Source organism: Cynoglossus semilaevis, chromosome 11 (genome assembly GCF_000523025.1).
Source record: "Cynoglossus semilaevis isolate Cse_v1.0 chromosome 11, Cse_v1.0, whole genome shotgun sequence".
Lineage (NCBI taxonomy): Eukaryota > Metazoa > Chordata > Actinopteri > Pleuronectiformes > Cynoglossidae > Cynoglossus > Cynoglossus semilaevis.
In genome coordinates this window covers 18,643,507-18,666,427 of record NC_024317.1, presented here as the reverse complement: position 1 = coordinate 18,666,427, position 22,921 = coordinate 18,643,507, and the positions used below count along the sequence as shown (strand labels likewise).

The 22,921-nt window shown below is 38.9% G+C and overlaps 1 protein-coding gene across 1 annotated transcript in view; it reads left to right on the top strand.

Moving 5' to 3' along the window:
• cdh22 (cadherin 22) overlaps window positions 1-22,921 on the top strand; it is a 98,360-nt gene that overhangs the window by 64,586 nt on the left and 10,853 nt on the right. The window contains exons 9-11 of the mRNA XM_008321126.3: window positions 45-181; window positions 9,012-9,133; window positions 21,350-21,467. Of these exons, the coding sequence (XP_008319348.1) occupies window positions 45-181; window positions 9,012-9,133; window positions 21,350-21,467 (377 nt within the window). The remainder of the gene's footprint in view (window positions 1-44; window positions 182-9,011; window positions 9,134-21,349; window positions 21,468-22,921) is intronic.

The following is a 22,921-nucleotide window of genomic DNA, read 5'->3' as shown; positions in this document are numbered from 1 at the left end:
CCACAGCAGGTCCTTATCTACTTTTTTTGCCTCTATTCTAACAGATTCTCCATCGATCGAACCACAGACCAGGAGATGATCTTCCATATTGATCCAGATTCTGGAGTAATCACACTGGGGAAGATTCTGGATCGTGAAATAGCGGGCTGGCACAATATCACAGTGAAGGCCGTAGAAGCAGGTACTTTTGTTTAACAGGGAATGAAATGCATCAAACTAAACACCTATAGGACGGTGTTGTTGTGTGTATTGTGTCAGAAGAACAAGTCAGTGCAACATCATTTTGTCAAAGCGTCGATTAATCACCTCTGACAATTATTTAATAATGCATTAATGCAGTTTTACTTGCTGTTGTAGTTCTTATTACTTACTGGCTCAGAACACAGATTAACTATTGGTTTGGTTTTGCCATCTCATCTGCATCTTAACCAATTGAGCTTTTGGGGCGGGGCTAAGATTGCTGGACTGGCAAGGACTAAAAAGTAGAGATAGGTGCTAAACTCGTCCATGGATTTTTTTACTCTAGAAAATATAAATATATATATATATATATATATTTATGCTAAGCCCAGACAATGATGTACCTATATATTAATTTGAAGTATTTATTGTAGAATTTGTGATTACTTAAAAAATGCGAGTCGAATTGTCTCACGATGAAAATTATTTGAATTAAATATAATATTATATATTATATAATATATAAAAAATACATGTATATATGATCAAATAAACATAACATACAAATACTTACCTACGGTGGATAGTTGAACATGTGTAGACTATGAGAATACTTGGACGGAGTCATAAGGTATTTTTGTTTATCTCAAATCGATACAGTTTCATACAGAGGCATCTTATCACAGGACTTTCAAATATGTCAAACTTTGATCAAAGGTTTATCCACTGTATCTTCTTTTTGGTCGACGCCCAACTTCACATGCAAAGTTGCAGACGTAGAACTCCATCTGAAAAAAAAAGTTTTTGTTTGTTTTGTCAGCATATCAGGGCTATTATCCCAGACAGAAGCAATCAATGTGTTGGATTTTTTTTTTTTTTTTTTTGTGATACCAGCATCGGTGCAGAGTCTGCATTTTATCACCTTTTCTTCACACTTCACTGAAAATGATGGAAGTGCTTACAGAGGCTGCATCTTGTTTTCATTCCTTTTGCTTTCTTTTGTCATAGAAGGCAACACGAGGAATGTAATAACTTGGGGAAACTGGGAAGTTATTATGATATCATTAGAAGTAAACTTGCAAAAGAAAGAAGCGGTAGGAGGAGGATGGGGGGGGTACGTCCCACTTTTTCAATCTCATACAAATGTGATTTTAGGATTCTGGTAAAGGCGGAGGAGATTGCATTCTGCGTCCTAACTGGAATCCAGCACCGCGCATACGAATGAAGAGAAAACATGCCACACAAACAAAAACTGATTTAAAAAATGTCTTCATATTTGTTCCGCTCTCATATAGTCTCACACTGTGATTGCTCATGTAATCAATGCAGCCTAAATTGAACAGTAAGGAGTTTCACTCAACACAAACACCAGGGTAGAATTAGACTCTCTGACTCCTTTTTTTCTCTGTAAGTCCCAGAGCAATTTGAATGTTTTTTTATTTTTTTTGTGCTGCTTCTCTTTAGGCTTGCCATTATGTCATAGGCACATTTTACTGTTAATTAAACATTTTAAAGCAGCCCTCCCTCCAATATCAGACAAACACACGCCTGGACTTTCCAGATAAGGCTTTTCCTTGGAAAATATTTAGTCGGACGAAATTGCCAGTCATCTTCATCTGCAGTCTCTTAGCAATGTGTCTGTTATTTTTGATCATAACGTCCTGAGAGCTGTGCGTGCAAATATTGCAGTAGAAAAGAGAAAATGAAAAATTATTCAGTGTTAATATTTTATGGGTGTTAAGATACTGCCAAAGAAGAATCCTTCAACCATCTTGCGACGTATATTTATACATTTTCAGCACACATTCATACACACACGCACGTGTTTAGTCGACCTCCTGTAGGTGCTGGTCCATGACATAACCTCCAGTTCTCCACGTTCTTTTATCCGTTTCAGATCGTAGTTAGTACAAGAGCACCTTCACAAGTCCAGAACTGATCCTTCCTGACAGTCCTCTTCATACGAGTGCCGTATAGCAAATAAGATAGAGTGACATATAATTTCCTGGAGCAGATAGCAAGTATGATTTTGTGTCAAAAATTGCTTTCTTATTTAGACAGGTAGATTGAAAAAAAAAAAGAAAAAAGACCGTCGCCTCGAGGGCAGAACGATACGGCAGGATCTGGAAAGTCTTTATCTACTGCATTGTTGCAAAAGACTTTTTTTTTTCTACACCTTAACTTTTTCAAAAACTCTTTCGTGTAGTCAGAAGTTAAAGGAATGAAGTAACACCATTCCACTGAAATATTAATAATCGGTAGATAGCAAATGGTTTCATGGCTTTGGCCTGACAACTTTAACTCTATACAGTATTCAACATACTTTTTATTATTATTACTATTATTATTATTATAAATATAATAATAATAATAAAAATAACAATAATAATCAATGAAATGTATTAACATGAAGTGTATTTTTTAGTTTCAAAATTCATCAAGCGGGCCAGATTAAACACCCCAGCGAGCCGATTTTGGCCTGCGGGCTGTATGTTTAACACATGTTAGGGTATTATATTTTGGTTTGGCCTGCGGGCTGTATGTTTGACACATGTTGGGGTATTATATTTTCTGGTACAGAGTAAATGCACGTATCTTGACCTTTTGGCACAATATGATTCAATTCTTACAGTATATAGTCACTACTACAAACTACTATTGGGCACCAATAGCGCCTCTCTCAGGTGGAGTTGTACAAAACATAAGATTGAAATCAGTCCAGTGGTAGGTCTTTCACCTGCCACCAGGTTTAATATCACCTAGGCCCCAAAATCCAGAATTTGTCGATCCGATGTAAAAAAGCTGAAAATGATTGTTTATTGGTGTGGGGTAATAATTACAGTTTTATTACCACCTAAATGCTCTTCCAACAATAGTAGTTTTCATTTAAGCTTACCTTTAGCCGTTACTTCTTTTCCAATTTCCGTTATCATTATTAACAGCCGTGTATTGTAATATTGTATCACTTGCAAAAGACAGGAAAAATAAAAACTGCTAGCGTCTCTGTAGATGAACACGGCTGTAAAAACCTTCTTCGCCCCATTAAAGTGACGGAGGTCATCTTAATGTGCTTCTGGATTTACTCTTCTGTGTTTAACAGAGTACACAGCTCCACCGCACAGGTGATAAAGCCCAGACAGCACGGTGAGGATCAGAGGTTACAACCTGACCGATGTGCTGTGCAGTAGAGTCCTACTCCTGGGCTGTATTATCTGCATGGCTGTGAAGTAGAATCAGGAGCAGAAAACCCGTTCTCATGAATACTACAGTATATGTTCCTACACTTGGTGGATTTACATAATTAGTTTGTCAAACAGTGCTTATGCAGCATGGACAGTACGTACCGCCAGTAGGGAATCAGTGGCACTAAGACACAGAGTCTGGTTACTAATTACACTGCGTTAGCCTTGAGATATTGTAACTGGTTTTATTGCTTCTGTGAAGCCGGGTTGGGGGTGATTTGAATCCTCGTTGATATGAGCAAAAATAGGGCACAGGTCTCCGGCCATTCACACCAACGACCAATTAAGACTCTCTGTTTCACCTAAATCTCACAGACAAAACTTACAAATCTCACACCAAAAATGTTATCGAATCTAGACTCAACCCTTTCACCATCTTATTATATCTTATTATTATAGTCTTTATTGTCATTGTAACACAGGGATACAACCAAATTGAACCTCTGTTTTTAACCCATCACCAAAGTGAGCTTTAAGCACCCGGTGAGCAGTGTGTGGGGACGGTGCCATGCTCAGAGCACCTCAGTGATAACTTGGTGGACTCGAACCTGTAGCCTTCCGGACCCAAGTCCGCTTCCTTAACCACTGTAAGGTGTGGTTATAATCACTAAAAAACCATGTGGACAAACTTTTTTCTTCTATTTTTTAACATTTCAAAAGTACAGAGAAATGGTTTTAAACACATGGCTTAAACACCAGAGTCTTGACCCCAATTTATTGAATGTATTTTGGCATCAAAATAATTCAAACCCGTGGCTTAATGGTGTTTTGTTTGTTTTCTATCAGACAAGAGCAAAGAGGGCGAAGTTCACGATGTCAGAACTCGCTTATATCTTGTTTCTTTTAGGATAGTGGAGAAGGTCATAGGTTCAATCCCTGCCCACACAGCACCTTTATATGAATACAGTGGAACCCCCGAGATACGAGTTTAATCTGTTCCACAACAGCACTCCTGTCTCGACCCACTCGTATCTACTGTAGATCGAATTTTCCCCTTTAAAAATAACAAAAAAAAAAACAATTCATTTGTTCAAGGCTCGCAGAAATATACTATTAATTAATTTAATTAAAATCCCCCATCTAAACATCACAAACGTATATTTATATTATCAATATACAGTATAAGCAAATATATTGATAATATAAAATAATAATACTTAAGAAAACATTTTATATCATTGTTATAAAAATGGGTAAAATAACCCAGCAAGGGACAGTGAGCGAGACAGCACCACCGAGTGTGGGGACCAAACAGAAGGATTTTATATATATATAGAGAGAGAGAGAGAGAGAGAGATGTGTACTCCATTTTATAAGGTAATCAATTATGATTCACTTTCCGTCTGAAGATTTATTGTTGCTGCTGATGAAGTTCTTTAAGCGTCTGATGTTTACAGCGTTTGTTCAGAGCCCTCCCTCTGAAGATGCATCAATTTGCTGGAGTTGCGTACTGTTTGATAAGTTTGATAAGTCTCTCAACAGAATTGACATCGAGTTGTTTCGGATTAGATGAAGAGTGTGGGTGATTTCCAAATCTTTCCAAATAATTAAAATCAAGTACACAGACAAAAAGGAAAGTGCTCCGTTTGTGAAGATTTGTTTTGATTACATTTCTATCAGAGTTTCAAATGAGTTGCTTTCCCAGATGGTTTTTGACTGTGGGTGCAAATTTCCCTAATCACCTGTGAAAATATAGCAATCAAAGTGAGCGTTCATGGAAATACTGCTCTTTGTTGTTACCTTGTTTAGACAGTAATAAAGAAGAGTTTTCTCTAAATATTTAAAAAAGAAAAAAAGAAAAAATATTTGATTCATATAAAATGAAACGATTTTGTGGAAAACAAACGCTTCAGTCAGACTTGTTAATCAGTAGCCAGAATCAGTGATTAATCAGAATGAGGTTTTATGGTGACAGTAACATTTTTGTCCATGGGTACCGTTGTTGTTTTCGCATTGTTGCGAGGGTAATTTTGTTATGCTACTATTGCAACAATGTGAAAGACCTTAATGTCTGTCTCTGGACAGGGTGAATATCAACTACGATCAACTAAATTTAATTCATTTAGTGACTAGCATGAATGGCTAATGCTAGTGTGGAACACGCATCAACAATGATAAAGTGCTTCTTTGAACAAAACTTTTTTTTAGAAACAAAGTGTTAAAAGCTCTAAGACAACTGAAAATGCTACAGCGCAGTCAAACGTTTGAGTCCTAAAATTAATTTTTGCGCTGACTTTGGGGCCACAGCACAGGGCTGAACTTTTGTTTCTTGCCTGTTGAAGGATTTCTGGCTTCATTTCTATGTCCTCCACCACTCCAGTTTGATCTCTTTCACCTTTTTGTTCAAACTATCCCTAACCCTTTCCACCCAACTCTTGCTCCAGTTCTGCCCGGCCACACTTGCGTCTCAGTGAGCACACTCTGCCCCGCACACAAACTGAACAGGCAGAGGTGAAAACAACTGACTGAAAATTGTCATCCTGTTGGCATTAGCATCTTTATCCAGCAAATACACTCACGTATCATCCCTCCCTGGAGTTCTGTTACGACACCAGCTCCACTCTGTGACTTTCTCTGTTCAGCCTCAGGTTCATGGATGGAGAGTGAAGGCAGCCACAGCCACAGCTCTATTTTCACTTTCCCTTCCTGCCAAAAGTGACATGTCCCTCCAAACTCTTTCTCCCTGGAAAGAAAATGAACCATTTGGTTCAACATGACACTCCTGACACAAACCCACACACATGCCTGCATGCAAAGATGTTCACAGGCAGTCTCACAATCTCTCTCTGTCTTCCCTGAAGTTATGTCAGTGTGTTGCACTGTCTCAGAGATCCACTACAGTGGAAGATTTGCAGCAGCTGGTGTCTTCCTGGCAGAGGCAGAGCATGCCGATAATCTGCCCAAAGCCTTGTGTTCTCCGCATCTATCTGCAGACAGATTTAGAGCAGCACAACACCCGGTCCAGATGAATGAAGCTGTCGCACCGAAGAGTTTTGTTTGGATGCGTGGAGAAGAGGCCTGCTCATATCACTTCATCTGTTTTCCAACTCTGGAAATTGAAATGTTAAGGGTGTAACTTCCAGTGATTGTTGGTTTTCCTTCTTGTTAAAGCCGAGAAGACGGCAAAAAAATAAGACTAAATTGCAAGGATCGAAACAAAAGTGATGTCAACAGGTTTCAGCCTTCAGCCGCAGAGTTTTTGTTGTTTCAGGTAGATCTTAAACGTGAGGAACATCCTGCTATATATTATATATATTTATATTACTGATGCAATGAGAGAATGCAGGAGAATAAAACATATAGGAGAACGTCATGCTCCGAAGCCCAAAGAAAGAGGAAGATAGAAAAACGAGGTAAACTAGGCCTGTTTTAGTTGGTCACATTTTCCAAATTTTAACAGATACATGACAGATTCAGGTATTTCAGTTCATAATAAATAGTATCTGTTATCAGATGAATATACCATGTCAATGTAAATACAATATTTGTATCTGTAAATATACTCAGAAACTACTAAATGTGTGATTGTTTGATTGAACCACAGCTATAGTCATTATATGAATCAAATTAATGTTATAATGTGAAGTCATTTAATTCAAAATCCTATTTGGGTAATTGGGTCTTTTTAGATTGCAGTGATCCCTCTTCTATGGCAGCAGTTGAGTTCAAAGACCCATCGCGAAATGGGAAAAATCAACTTTTAGTTAGTTTTTTGCTATAATTGGCGATATAGTGAAAATTTCACAAAATTGGATTAAAAACAAATCTGCGATATACTGAGGTAGCGGTAGAAGAACCGTGATATAGAGAGGGAACACTGTACATAGATTAAAAAAGAAACGAAACAAAAAAAAAAACACTGTACATAGATTAAAAAAGAAACAAAAAAAACCACAGCATGAAATCACATGGAAAATCAACATGAGTCATTTTTGATCAAAGGGTTAATGTGATTTATTTTTTCCGGGTTTTCCCTCCCCTATGACAGTAAGGTGATTATTATTAGTTTTTGGTTGTTTGTACTGGACTAAACAACACATTTAAGGTCGTTCTGGATGAGACGTGTTACGTAACTGCTTTAACTCTTCAAACTTTTTCCAAGTTTGCAGTCACGTGTGTGAGCAGCCTAACTCCAGGGACTTTTTCTTAGTATATGTTGATAACTGCCTTTTAAAACTTTTTTCTTTCATGGTAATGTGGTTGCAGATTCCCACTTTAAGGTTAAAGTTGTTTTTTTTTAGCAATGTGTGTGTTTAGCCTGTGGGCTCTTGGGAATGTTTGCGCTTTCCTGGATCCTTGCGAAATAAGTCTAAGAATTACTTTTAACTATCTGCTTTATTTACTGGATCACAACTATTTAAGTTCGTTCCGTTAAGTTTGTCTAATTGCAGGTATTTTTGTACTGGGTTAATTGGGAGTAGCTGCAGAGTGACTTATTTTTGCCACCCAGACGTACGTGCGGTGACAGATGATTTACCATACGATGGGTTATTTTAATTAACAGGGATATTGATACTAACACTTAAAGCAAATGCACCACTCATTTATGGCGCTTAGGATACTCGCACACGCTCACACACACAGATTCACTCGGAGTTGTGAGAGCTTGTACTCGGTTGAACAAAGTCAGACCTTATCCTATGATTAAGGGTGGGAATTAAAATTCAAGGAGTCCGAGTCATTTCTAAGTGTGGTTTAATTGGACTAATTGTATAATCTTCTCCACTTCACATTTACATTCTTGCATATTAGCAAGTACCAGTCTCTACTGCGCTGTTTTTGCTCATCTTTTGTTAAAAAAAAAAAAGGAATGTGAAAGAAAATTACTACTGTTGTTTCGCAAGTCTGTTAGTACGTATTTGTCACTGTGATTACCCCACTGAGGTGTGCATTATGCACAATAAGGCCGTTTAACAGATACATCCAGGGGTGTCGTTATCAAAAGGTGAGAACCTGGCAACAGAGAAATGGATTCTTCACTGCCATTATCATGTCACTCAGCGCTGCCACGGTGTTGTTCATGCAATCGGAGCAATTTAAGGAGGAATTAAATTTAAAACCACTCGCTGATTGCTTGGAAAACAGCATCTAAACGCCTCTTTCCTCACTCTCGGTGGAAACCCTGCTGGTGAAGTCTTTAAATCTTGTTTACTTCTTGTTTACATGGCAGAATTGAAACATCACCAGCCAGAATCACCAGCTTATTTAATTCTCGATCTGTTCGTCCATATGACTGCTGCTTAATTCAGTTGGCAGAGAACGTCTCTGTAGCAAATCACATTCAAACATAAAAATGCATTTTGGTTTGAAGAGTGAAGAGCAATCAGGATATGGGTTTTATGAGTACCTGTGTAGATTAGAGTAAAAGCACAGCCACACTGTTGCACATAAGGATGCACATAAGTGAGACTCCGAAAACTGGAAAAGTGTCAGTGTGTTTGAGAAACATCTCAAACAGTCGCTACCTCTGGTCGTATATCAAGAATTTAATCTCTGCGTCAGGAGGAGGCTTTGATTTTCTCCGATCTGAAAGTGTATGTCATGTTTTCAAACTAACTTTTGTTGTGTATTTTCCTGTCTCTCTGACAGATAATCACACCATGGCCTCACACACCGCCGTGAGTATTCGGATTTTGGACGTTAACGACAATCCTCCTGAACTGGCCACGCCCTATGAAGCCTCCATATGTGAAGATGCCAAAGCAGGCCAGGTGAGCTTTGGAAACTCACGTGTGTTCTCAAATCTGAGCAAAGATGTTGTGAGTGTTTACACTGACAAACAAGCAGGAGGGTACGTCAACACTTCAGAACTGTTACATTTAAAAAGATGTTTGGTTTTTAGAACCAAAAGATATTAAGGCAGGTCTTAAAAAGACAAGTTTCCCAGAAGGGACATTTCAACTTATACTAAGTGGAAAACTGAAACTATTTATTTTTCCTATGTCAAAAGAATATTTGAAAGAACTGGGTTTCAGTAAACAACACTCAGAGAAGTGTTCCATCTATAATACTGTATTTTCATAAACAGATGGATGGATGGATAGGTGTGTGGATGGATGGATGGAGAGGTGGGGGGGGGGATGGATGGATGGATGATGGATGGATGGATGGATAGAGAGGTGGGGGGGTGGGTGGATGGATGGATGGATGGATGATGGATGGATGGATGGAGAGGTGGGGGGGTGGGTGGATGGATGGATGATGGATGGATGGATGGATAGGTGTGTGGATGGATGGATGGAGAGGTGGGGGGGGGGATGGATGGATGGATGGATACCACAAGGGTGGGTGGATGGATGGATGGATGGATGAGAGGTGGGTGGGTGGGTGGATGGATGAATGGATGATAGATGGATGGATGTTAGATGGATGGATGGATGGATGGATGGATACCACATTACTGTATCTCTATGGTATGTATACGTATATATAAGCAATTAAATATAAATATATGAAAAGTATGAATAGTTTAAATAAACAGTTTAAATACGAACAACAAGATCTCTGCAAGATGTAATAGAATACGAAGTGTATTACAACCATAGTATTTCGAGATACCACCACTGAACGGCTGCTCTGATTGCTGATGACAGTGTGTTGATGATGAGAGGCATTGTCCAGGAGGGCGAGCAGTTTGCCAAGTGTTCTCCTCTGCTGCCACTGTCACCAGGGGGTCCGGTTTGATGCCGACCACTGAGCCATCTGATGGCTCCTGATCATCTGATGTGCTGCTCCTCCAGCACACCACAGTTTAGGAAATAACGCTGGCAACCACGCGCTGGCTGTAAAACATTTTCAGGAGCTTCCAGCAGATGTTGAAAAATGCCAAGTGTTCTCCTCTGCTGCCACTGTCACCAGGGGGTCCGGTTTGATGCCGACCACTGAGCCAGAGCTCCTGATCATCTGATGTGCTGCTCCTCCAGCACACCACAGTTTAGGAAATAACGCTGGCAACCACGCGCTGGCTGTAAAACATTTTCAGGAGCTTCCAGCAGATGTTGAAAAACCTCCGCAGGAAGTACAGTCTACTCTGGGTCTGCTTATACAACTGCCTACTGTTGTGTGCCCAGTCCAGATTGTTGATTGTCCAGCTACAGCCCCAAGGTATTTATAGGTCTCCACGATGTTTAGGTTTGTTGCCCTGCAATGGACTGCCCCCACCCCCACCCCCCCCACCCATTTTTGTGGCTTTTTTTTATTTTTAGGCCGAATCAAACACCCTAGCGGGCCAGTTTTGGACCACGCCCTGTATGTTTGATAACCCCTTTATTAGAATTTTTTGACCTACTCTCACAGTGTCAATACAGAAGAAATATGTTCTGTGGTCAAGCTATTGTCGTCCTCATGTGACCCAGGAAATATAAGATACCTGGCTCTGACTGTAGCATTAAAGTCTAAATGTAACACATGCACTCACAGATGATCTGAGGTGGAGCGGTTTATACGCTCTGGTTGGTTAATATTTAGATCACTCACTATAAACATTTCTAAATGTCATACTACTCTTTTTTTTTGTGCTGGTGTTTCCAGTTCATCACATTATAATGCGTTGTTAAAATTGAATAAATCATGATGCATTTCTGTATCTTACCCGTGACATTTATTAAAGAGGGTGTGGAGATAAGAACAGCACACTATGATGATAAATGTGTGCATTATACATGTTTGTTTCTATGTAAACAACACACTGCTGTATGTATACGATATAAAAAGGAAGTCTAACAATTTAATTGGGAAATTGAAAGTACTGAGACAGTACTGAGAAAAAAAATCTTTATTTATACAAATATAAAATCTATTTCTCCTCACAGTCTCCATTAGGTTTGGGGGTGAAGTTCTTGGCACAACTTTACTTGAACAGAAACAAAAATGATAAAATGTGGAAAACCTTGTCTAAATTATAATTATCATTTTAAAGGCAGCCTCGAGCCAACTGTTCCAGACAGACAGTGAATTTAAATCTGTCCTTCTGTTGAATTTTGAACCTTTTTAAAACTACTTCTCAACCAACATTGTATGTATCGTAACATTATATCAAATATAAGGCCATGGCTGACTCTGAGTGGGAAAAGTAAATCAAATTTAAAAATCTATTTCTCTACATATTTTCATTTCAAGTCCTCACTCTTCTCCAGTGGTTTTTTTACATCAGCAAATTTACTCTCTGTAGATTTCTGGAGGATGTTGTTGACACCAGGTTGCAACCATCTCCTTTTTCAGGTCTAAACATGGAACTTTACTTCCTTTCAAACCACTGCAATCATCAATAATTCTAATGTTTTTGTTTAAGTTTGGTTAAAATTCAATATTGTTTATTTCGAAAGTTTGAAAAACCTGATCAAACAAAACATAGTGCAGCTTAAGGCTTGGCAAAAGTTACAATGATACAACTTGTCAAAAGCTGCTCTTTGCAGTTCTTAAGTTTTTAAAATTAAATCGCTCAGAACATCTTAGCACTTAGCCGACCTCCAAATTACATTTTTATTCCCCCACTTTTCTGTTTTCACCACTACATTTTAAGGAGACCCTCATCATTAGCTGGTACAAATCAGCCTGATGTGTGTTTGAAACATTTCAGCACCAGTCCAACTTCTTCCACCAGTCGGCCATTAAAAATGGCCAAAGTCATTCGATTGTTTTATTCTACTTACAAAGTCAATCAGCCCTGCAGCCATGTTGGACCCAATTATCATGTGCAAAGCAAAGAATTAATTAGAAAAAAATGGAGGCTTTAAAGCGGGGCCTCCATGCTGGAAGCTGCATTTACATGTGTAATGAGGCTCAGCCTGCCCCCATCGACAGACTCTTAACCACTTATTTCCCCCCTGTGCCTCCGTAAATCCACCCACCTGTGCTTTTCTACGGCGTTGTCTGGCCCTGTCTGCCTCACCCCTTCTTCATCCTCCTCCCTCCATCTGCGAGAGCTCACATTAACCTTCAGCTTCCAATCACACAGAGATGATTAGTCTTCCAGCGAAAGAGATAATTCCTGGCTCCCAGCGATGAAACAGAAATGGTTTTTAATGCTGCCATTAGGTAAAAATCCGCAGTGAAATACTTTAAGGCTAAATTATGAACGTGAGAAAACGCTCGTGCACCAGTTTGTTCCCATCTATTCACACGGATGGAGTCACAGACGGCTGGTTCTGTTTGTCATCATCTTGTCTGCTCTGTAAAGACTCTCTTTTATGTCTCATTGTCAGACTCATCTGCCGGGGCGGGATGGATGTCAGTACTTGGTCAAAGGTTTTTCTGATGTTCGTTTTTAGCCTGAGGGAAAACTGGAAAAAACGCATAAAAGACAAAATAAAAATGCTCCTCCTCCCTCACCACCTCCGTGCCATTTAAAAAAAAAAGTTATCTCCAGAAAACACTACTTGCATCACCAGTGGATTTAATGTGTATGATGACACGATTCTTACTTGATATTTACATTAAAACAACAGCAACATGACAAAGCTCCACATCTTTCAATTAACCCCCATAAATAAATAAATGCTATTTTTGAAACCCTGTTATTTAGAGCGAGTAATCAGTCAAACTTAATAAATCAGGAAAACAGATTTATTTTTAAGTAAAGAAGCAAAAAAATGTCACGGCTATTCTGAGCTTCTTTTAAAATTAATATTGAAAAATAAACAATAATAATAAAACAATAATTGATGTTATATATTTGTGATTTACTTGCAAATAGTAGAGAATTAACTATGGACTAATATCGTTTGTTTCACTGAAATAAAAAAAAAACTGACCTGATTTGCAAAACAAAGTCATATTTTTTCTTTATACCGAAGCTGAAAACCATGGTGTGATCTGTCAATCACATTAAATGGTGGGAACAAAAGAGCACTATTTAGACTGAAAAAATAAAAATAAAAAAGGAAGAGCTATTATTGAAAAGAAAATCAAAGAACTGAAGGTCGCTAATAACAATAATTAAAAAAGTTTAAAGAATGTCTAGACATCTAAAGACAGAAGAACTGCCTTCAAGGTCAATAGATTATTCCAGAGAAAGTCGCAGAAGTTTGCAAAAGAACAAACCTTGACGTTGTAGACCATGAAAAAAACCCTCCAAGACACCAAGTTTGTTGGGTACAGTTTGAAAGTAGAGTGATGGCTTCAGTCATCCAGAACTTTGAATCTTGATGGTGATCGATGAGACCAAAATATGAAGAAATCAAATCTGTTAGTAAAGATTTGTTTTGGTTGTTATTAGCACTTAAACACAGCATATTTGTATTGACCAGCACGGACATGGGTCTGTTATGAATCTAAAGGATAATCTGTGGAGTAAACTGAAGACCTGGCTCCGAGCAAAAACACTGTCAGAGCTAAAAGGAGGTTATGAGATAAATTGAGGAGCGCTGGAGCAAAAAATTACTTTGCAAACTGTAGTCCGTGTCATCTTTGTAAAAAAAAAAAAAGTTTAAATATTTTATACCCAGTGATCCAAAGAAAACCTATGATTTTGGCCCTGGCTATTGAGGTGTATTTTTAATGGCAAATATTCAGTCAGAGCAGAGTGTGTGTGTGTGTGTGAGTGTGTGTGTGTGTTTGCAGATCCCCACTAACTGAGAGAGTATTTTGAAGGTTGAAGATTTGGTTTTGGATTTAGGATTAAAATTACAATAAGAATTAGAGTTAAGGAAAGGATGAGACTATATTTGTAATATTTTGGTTTATAAATAGAAATAGAATATAAAAGTATTTATTTGAGTATACAGTATATATACGTATATGAACATATACATATATGAATTGAAACTTTTATTTTGTAATAACAGTCCATTGCTATGAATTGAAACTTTTATTTTGTAATAGTCTGTTGTTCACTGCTACGGTGCTCACGGCAATGGACTGACCCTTTCCAAAACCCCGCCTCCAAACTGTTTTTGTCCAATCATACATCCTAGCAACCGTTACTATGTAAACAAGTTCCTTCAAGCACCGTGGTGAAGCGGTGTGCCTTACTGTTGAACTGATTTCATCCAGAAGTAGCGTCAGCTGTTTGTTTTGGAAATAGGAGAGGACAGGAAGTTAGTCATCCCCGGCAGGAAATGATTCAGTCGACACAGCAGCGCTGAACAGCTGACGCCAATGTTGCATGAGTACATTTATGTTGAGTAGTACTTTGGAGAAGACCTAAATCTACAGTGGTAAGGATTGGAGTATTCCGTCTGTCTGGAACAGATGGCCAATGGCATCATGGTAAATGGATCATTTGGATTTCCACAAGGTTTCCACACCCCCTCAATTTATCCGTTTTAGTTTCAAATTTCGGGGTGAAAATGACCAGGATTTGGAGCTGAAATATTTGATGTCTACTGCCTCCCTGAACGCTCTTATTTATTTAGTTGGAAAAGAAGAAAAAAAAATTGGCAGAAGACTTAACCGGAGGCAGAAGCATCAGCCGACAGATGTCTGAGTGTAAAATAAATTTCAATTCTGCCTCAGCAGCCCAGAATGTTTATAATCAATTTGGCAGCTTGGACACAGGGCAACAGCTCTCAGACACGGCTGTAATAAAGTCATTTTTCCTTTCACCTGAAAAGTCAGACACTGGTGAGCTGAACTTCCTGGCATGCATGTTCTCCGTTTAACTTTGCTGCCTTCATCTGGGCTCTGAAGGAAATCTAAAATGAGCGAAAGGCGGTTGTTTTATCTTTGGGATGTTTTATTCGCCACTTCTGTTGCCCTCTTCTCAAGCCTGACAGATGTGATTCAGGATAAAAAGTTGAGTAAACGGCACAAAGAGTCTTTCCACCATAACAACAGCACAGTTGACTGTTTGGAACCAACGTCGACAACAACCACAGCTCCACGCGCCTTTTCTCGCATGCTTCACAGTAAATATTGCTCCTCACACCTAGCCTTTACTGCGTCCACTCATTTTGGTTCAGGGTCCACAAACAGCCTAATTAGGTGACCGGACCAGTACAATCATAACAATTACCCAGAAATAACAATGAGTACAAGTTTTGTTTTTATGCAAAGTACAAGTATTTCAGACAATCTTTGTCATTTTACAGAACATGTCAATATATGGCCCACGGGCCTTATGTTGGACAACCCTGGTTTAATTTGGCCCACGGGCCTTATGTTGGACAACCTTGGTTTAATCGGTCAGATCAGCCACCGCTTTACGGAGCTACAGCAACTAGCAGAGCTGCATTGTTTCTTGTTTTGTGAAGTGCTGTCAACAGTGCTGTTTAAGACGTGTCAGAAAAAAACATCAGTCTTTAAACCGTCTTCTTCATGACCAAACCTTTAGCACTGTTTCAATTCAGTGAAGTGGAGTGCAATACCATATCTTGGAATTCTAATTGGCCCGGCAATCAGTGTGATTCCAATTATAATTAGTCGACTCGGTGCTTCTTCAGGTCAGGTCTGATCTTTTCATATCTTTGTAAATAACTGAGGGGCTGACTGCCGGTGAGTTGTTGTCTCATTAATAATGGCTGAGAAAAAAGGGAAACGGAGAGAGAGAGCCATGTCCTAGTTTTTGCCTTTTGGCCCCTCACTCTCCCACTCTTGCTCTCTCTGTCGGTCTCTTTATCTTTCTTACTCTCTCTATCTCATACTGCACAGAGACGGTCTGTATCTTCAATCAGACGCAGTTTCTAAAACGTGCAGAAGAAGAAGAAGAAACATAATGAAGTCATTGTTCCGTTGTGCTCTCACCCCAGAACTTTGCAGAAACCACGTACAAGGTCATGTCAAACTTTCTAAGAAAAACATAATAGCTTAAAAATATTCTTTGATTTTATTCTCAGGTGTTTTGTCTTCATATCTTGATCAAGTTTTGAGTATTGTGCTAGGTTTAATCCTGTTTTTCCAATGCTCACAGAGGTATCACATTTTTAACCAAATTTGAAAGATTTAAACCAGTTACTGAGTTAACTGAATCTTTCTACGTTAATTTATCTCATTTTTTTCAACAACTTAGAAAGACAGTTGAAAGGAACTGAGAAAGGAACTGAATTCCCTTATAGTGATATGCAGAAAGAAGAATTTTCTAGAATTTTAAAGGGAACATAGCAGAAAATATTTTTGCTTTTTTCATGATTTCTTTTAATTTGTCTTGGAACTTTCTGTACTAACCATAAATCTGCACTTTTATTTATTCTCATTTGACCTGGTGTTTTCTATTGAAACACTTACATAACAAAATACACAATAAAAAGTTCCAAGTTAAGTGTGTAGATTTTTTTTTTGTACATTAAAAAAGTAAGAAAATGTTTAAAATATAATAGAGCTGCTTTTTCATCAAATTAAAAAAATGTAATGGTAAATAAACACTATGCTGTGTATAAGAATACTATGGTCAACGTAGGATTGGAATTGGGGTATGTGAGAGAGGATATTGCACTACAACTTGAGAATCAGAAAGGAGCAGGGGAAAGAAAAAAAATCAGAGGTCTTTCTTTTTTTTTTTGTGACCACATTAATTTCCATCCAGAATTTCATCCGTCTGCATGATAGTGACCTGGGCGACTCTCTCTGTGTCTCAGCCTCCTGCTTCCTCCCCTTGGTATTTATCAGACCTAATGCAGATAGACAGATTTCATATGGCACCATGTGTGTAGATAGAAGTCAGAGTGGCTGGATCAGTGTAGGTTTCCAAACAGTGACCCACCTTCTCTTGGTGTCACCAGCCTTTAAACCTGAGCTGGAAAGAATGTTTAAATAAATAAATAATCATGTTAGGATCTAAGGTAGACTTAAGGTAATGGACGACATGGGCCGTTCGGTGGGGGAGTGGTTCAGACTCTTGCCTTACTGTGAGAACACGTGAGTGTGAACGGTTGTTAGTCTTTGTACGTGACGAACCCATAAACTGTCCACGTTGTCAACCACAGTGACTGCTGGGATTAGCAGAGATCTAAATTGGCTGACAGCATCCAATGGTAAAAACATGAGCATCTTGAGAATGCTGTCTGTGGGTGCCCCTAATGGCCAAAATTGGTACTGCATCAGAATAATCCATATTGTTACCAGAAAAATTGGCTAACTGTCCGGGCTGACTTCTCCCATGATTCCTACAAAGTGGTGGATAATTGTTATGGCTGTTTTGGTGCTTCCAAAGTGTAGCAGCTAGCATGCCTGCCTCGGAAGCAGAGAGCAGAGAGTTTGATTCCTAGAAGAACAGCAGGCTTGAAGTCACTTTGGATAAAAGCATCTAGCTAAATGCATACATGTAAATGTATTGCGTAGCAGTTAGCATACCAGCCATGCAAATGAGAGAGTTTTGGTTCGATTCCAACAGGAACCGCATATCACGGCACCTCCTTTGTGGTAGGCTCTGCAGGTTGGGTTAAGGGACACAATGTTTATTATTATTTATCATTTATTATTATAAATGAAGCAGCTTCTACTACTGAAAAAGAAAATGGAGAAAAATATGTGGAGCTAAAGACAAATCCTTATATTTTTAAACCCTACTAGTAAAGAATTGTTGTACTGTACCTGTACTATGTGCATGTACGCGAGTAATTAACAAGTCAGATATTAGCAATAAACACAATAAACAAGTGAGCCCAACCAGCTCATAAGCTTTGTATTTACAGACTAGTGACTGAAACAATGCACACATGTATGCAACTTATATATTGTAAACAGATATTTTTCTCAAACATCCTTGTAAAAAACATAAATTCTGAGCGGTAACAGGAATACCATTACTAATAGCTCTGGGACGATGTGAGCGGCCGAGTGGAAACTGTGTCAAGTGTACTTTAGAGCTGTACTACTCATACATTTTAATTCACTGGGCATCAGGAGATGTCCAAAATGAAAACATGCCTTCGCTGCCAACAGTACATTTCAGGCTTTTGAGCTGAACATCTCTTGGCCTGCCTCTCCTTTGCAGTTGGGTATATTTGATTTACTTATTTATTGCCCACTCACTGCCATCTGAGCGCTAGAGAAATAAATAAATAAGTAAATAAATAAAAGGCCTCCTCCTCTGCCGCCTTGACTTTGCAGACACCTAGTGTGGATGACCTCAACTTTTGGGAGGTCCTCGTCTGCTGCGGCTTCCTGGAGATTGGAGAACTTGTGGGAGATCAGGAACAGGTCCCGCCTGATAAAAATCTAATTAGGTGATTGTGCTGGAGGGAGCCTCACCAGCAGCTCAATAAACCCCTACACACATGCCTCCTCTCTTATGCTGAGGGCACAGACACAGAACGCAGATCACGGCTCACTTATTACATCTTCACTGCTGTTCGTACGTCTTCAAAGACATGGGCTGGAAAACAAAACGTATAGCTCTGCTCTTTGCTCATTATTCTTTCACCTTCCAAAATAAGGCAGGAAAAGGGAAAGTGATGAGAAGATAAGACCAGATCTGTTGAGCGAGAGAGAGAGAAAAAAAAACTTCCTGCAACATTTGAAAAAGTGCTTCACCTCATTTTTGAGATCAAATATGTGCACAATAAAAGAAATAACCAGGTTCTGTAGGAAGGGGAGCAAATTCATGTCTGAGATTTAAAGTGTTATTCCCGGTAACAATCATCCAAAAAGCAATTTTCCAATACAGACAATTTGTGCTCTGTAGCCACTGCAGTGAATTTAGTTTGGCGCTGGTTTCTTTTCCTTCAGTGAGTGTCTGTAACACCCATTCACTCAGTATGACTGAGTCACACCGTATGATAAAGTGAAGCAGGTGGAGGGCGGGAGGGGGAAGCGGTGGGGGTATGGCAGAGCCATTGTGCAAAATGTAGAGCATATAGGTATTCAACAGAACAAGTAGTATATAACGCAATACACCAGAATGGACCTTTGATAGATACAAAGGGGGAGGAGGGGGTGAGAGAGGGCGAGAGAAAGAAAGGAAATCATTGTGCTTTATCAGCTACAACGCTGGAGTTAAAATCTGGAAGCAAACGAATCTGAAATTTAATACTGGGTGTGGACATTTATTAGGCAGATAAAAGGACAAAGGGAAGATTTCTGAGCATTTCATTCATTTATCTTCTACTTCTTAATCCTTTAAAGCGCTGGAATGCGAGGAGGGTTTGGCTGAGGCCACTCTGCAGTTAACGGGGGAAGGTGGTACAGTACAGGGGACTGGCCATCAGAGGCACCAGTAGTCTCAAGATCTGCTCTTTTTTAACATTCTATGGTCTCCATTAAATTAAAAGATCATAACTCAGAGCCAATCCAAGCTTTGGGTGAGGGTGGGGTCAATCCCCAGCTTAAAAATGACGTTGGAAGGGATTTGAGATGGTCATCGGACCCAGTGTAGGAGAACATGGAGAAGGTCAGTGTCCAGTTAGATGAGGTACACGGTCCAATAACATGAAGGAGAAGAACCCCCACCCCCGCCCTCCACAGACTGTTGGTCAGTTTACATAAGTAGCCTTTACAGGTAAAAACAGCCGGTTGTAAATCTCGTTTTATTTTCACACACTCCTGTATTTCCCATGTGTGGCGTTGTTTAGAGAACGCATTAGATTTAGGTTTAAATTAACTCCTAGCATTTTTCTAATTACAAAGTAAGCCCTTTCATCCCAAACACACTCCCTAATGGGCTGAGGTGCAGCGCGTGGCTGAGCCTGTTGGGCGAGCAAACATCGATGTCTCTGAGTGGTTCAGGATACAGGCTGCAGTGAGATTTTCAACGCAGCGTTGCCCATGAATGATGCTGCCTCACCCACATGGGCGTAAACACCGCAAAACAAAAAGGGGGCAAAAGCCGAAGAGAATACTGTATTTGTTTGCAACAACCGCAAAACAAAAAGGGGGCAAAAGCCAAAGAGAATACTTTTGTTTCACAGCCGAGTGCTGATTTAAGGGAAAGAATGAGAATGAGAGCGGGGGGGTGGAGGGGGGGGTAATTTGGAGGAGGAATCAGAGAGAGTGCAAATCACAGCAGGGCAAGTGCAGATAACGAAAGACACAGATATGCAGTAGACAGATTGAAGTATTGTGTGTGTGTGTGTGTGTTTGGTTATTCATTCTCTCTGATTTAGAGGCAATTTATTTATTTATTTGATTATTTATACTTCATCTGAATATACTATTGGTTTATCTGACCTTTAAACGTTTCAGTGTGGCTGTCTATAGTGTCTATAATCCAAAATAAAAGTCTTATTAGTCTATTATGTCAGGCCTTTGAACCAATCATGTAAAGGCATCATTGATGAATAACGTCTGTGTTTGACATACATTTTTTAGCCATTTTGCTAATGAACGACAGACCGAACCCGCTTTACTTCAGAGGTTGAGAAAACCTTGAACTCTAACGGGAGGCAACTTTTCAACTTTTATAACGTAAAGAAAAGATGTGAGGAGGACACGATGAGAGACATGATGTATACTCCAAAAAACAGCATATGCTGCTACATTTCTGGTTTTTTAAACAGAGTTTGAAAATTAACAGATGGCTGCGATTTTATCACCAGGCGGTTGCGAGTTTGCTAACATTTTTCCATCTTTTTTTGCACTAGAAATTAGACGGGAACACAGAGAGGACAATGATTAATACAGTTTGATTCTACAAAATAATTGTTATAATTATACCTTTTAACATTGATATTCCGTTTACACATTTAAATTATTTGGTTAGCTGATAAAGTGCTCAGTGTACCAAGGGAGTTCCCCCAGCAGTCTAGGCGTACGGCAGCGCAAATTTCAGAGAACTTAGGTTTCCCCAAGCATTAAAGCTGTTTAAAAATATAATGTATTCTGTTCAAAATGTATTCGGCGCACAGACACTACTTAACGCAAACATATGTGGTAACAATTATGTACAAATGAAGAAAAAACTTCCTGTAAACATTTAATTATATCTGTTGACAAACATAATATATACATATACATAATGAAAAGGAGGTATTTTCCTGTCTGAAGTATGTATCTCCACTCTAAAATAAAAGTCTTGACATTCCCACTTGTCTTTTTATTTTTCCTGTTTTTCTTAGTTAATCCACACCATCAGCGTGGTGGATAAGGACGAACCACAGTCTGGACATCGTTTCTTCTTTGCCCTGGCCCCCGAAGCGTCTGGTAACCGGCACTTCACTCTCCGGGATGTCAAAGGTAGGAGATCAGGTGTCGCTCACAGCAGTTGTGTGAGCAAAAGGAGAATATTTGAGAAGATGTGTCGTTATCAGAATATTTAACTCTGGGGTCCATAGGTGGACGTGGATTTGACCTTTGACCTGTACAGTTACTTTAGTTTCCTCATTCAGTTCGAGGATTCAAAATGTGAATACTCGCGGTCGGGCGAGTTCTACTGACATATATAAATCGTGTGGATATGGAAGCGTTTATGTCATCTCTACGTTTTTTAGTTTTATTGGCAGCCTGAGTGTTGGATTAAATGCCTTAAGGGCATTCTGCAAATGTGCATCTGGAGGCAAATTTGAGTCGGTTAAATAACTGTGGGGATGAAAAAAACAACTTAACACTGTCCAAATGACTGCCAGGAATGTCGATATCTTTTTTTCATTTAAGTTTCCAAATGGCTGAATCAAAAACCATCAGGAATAGTTCTCTTTAAATAAAAACCAAGCAGATTAAAAGAGAGAAAAATCTCCAGCCTTTACAGAAGTATCTTAGGTGCCGAAAGATATTTTTTCCATAGGTAACAAATGTACTAGTGTTAAAGTAGTAGAAATACTAAGCCCTTTGCTTACTAAGCTTTTATAAAAGTCAACAACCTTGAAAACATGGCTCTGTGTAGATTTATTTTCTTTCTTCCTTTCAAAGTTGATTTTCAAAACCTCTTCTTCAGTGTTATCGACATGTTTGACTGTTAAAAACTCATAAAAATCTTTCTTCTCCGGTGGATTTTTTGTCTAGGTTCTAGGTTCTTTGTTTGTTTGTTTGTTTGTTTTCTAACTTGCGTGCAGATGCCACGGTTAGCAGTGTGTACCTAAGTGAATGTGACATCTGGTTGGATTAAGATTGATCTGACACCAGGGAAATGTCAGGGGAGCAGCCTGTACTTGGAAAATGTCACAGTGTGGAGGCAGCAAGGTTCTGCCGTCCGCCTCACACGAACGTTTCCCAAAGAGCACACGACACAAGAAACGTTTTTCAATTTCCTCCTGTGATTACGTACAGTTATTTTGGACAGACATAAATGGAAATAGGCAGTAGGTTTATCTTCTGCCTTACAAGACTCTGTAGTAATGTTTGCGGAGGGTTTATGGGATTGAACATTTAACTTTTTTTTTTCCTTCTGTTCATTTTTATTTGGACATTTACTGGTGTGTTTAATTAAATCTTTATATTTTTTATAAAATATATACCATGCACATTCCCTCTGCTGCTGCAGCATTCCCTTTTATTAGGTTGTTTTATTTAACCAAAACCTGTTGTTTGTTCGTTTTCTGCTTAATTTCTGGTGAACCTAAACAAGATCATATCCTGTCTATGAATTTTATTTTTTAACTCATAAAGTCATAAAGTCTTACAATACATCAGGTATTCTCCTTTATTCCAAAGGCATTTCCACTTACCTTATATTGTTATGTTGTTATTATTAC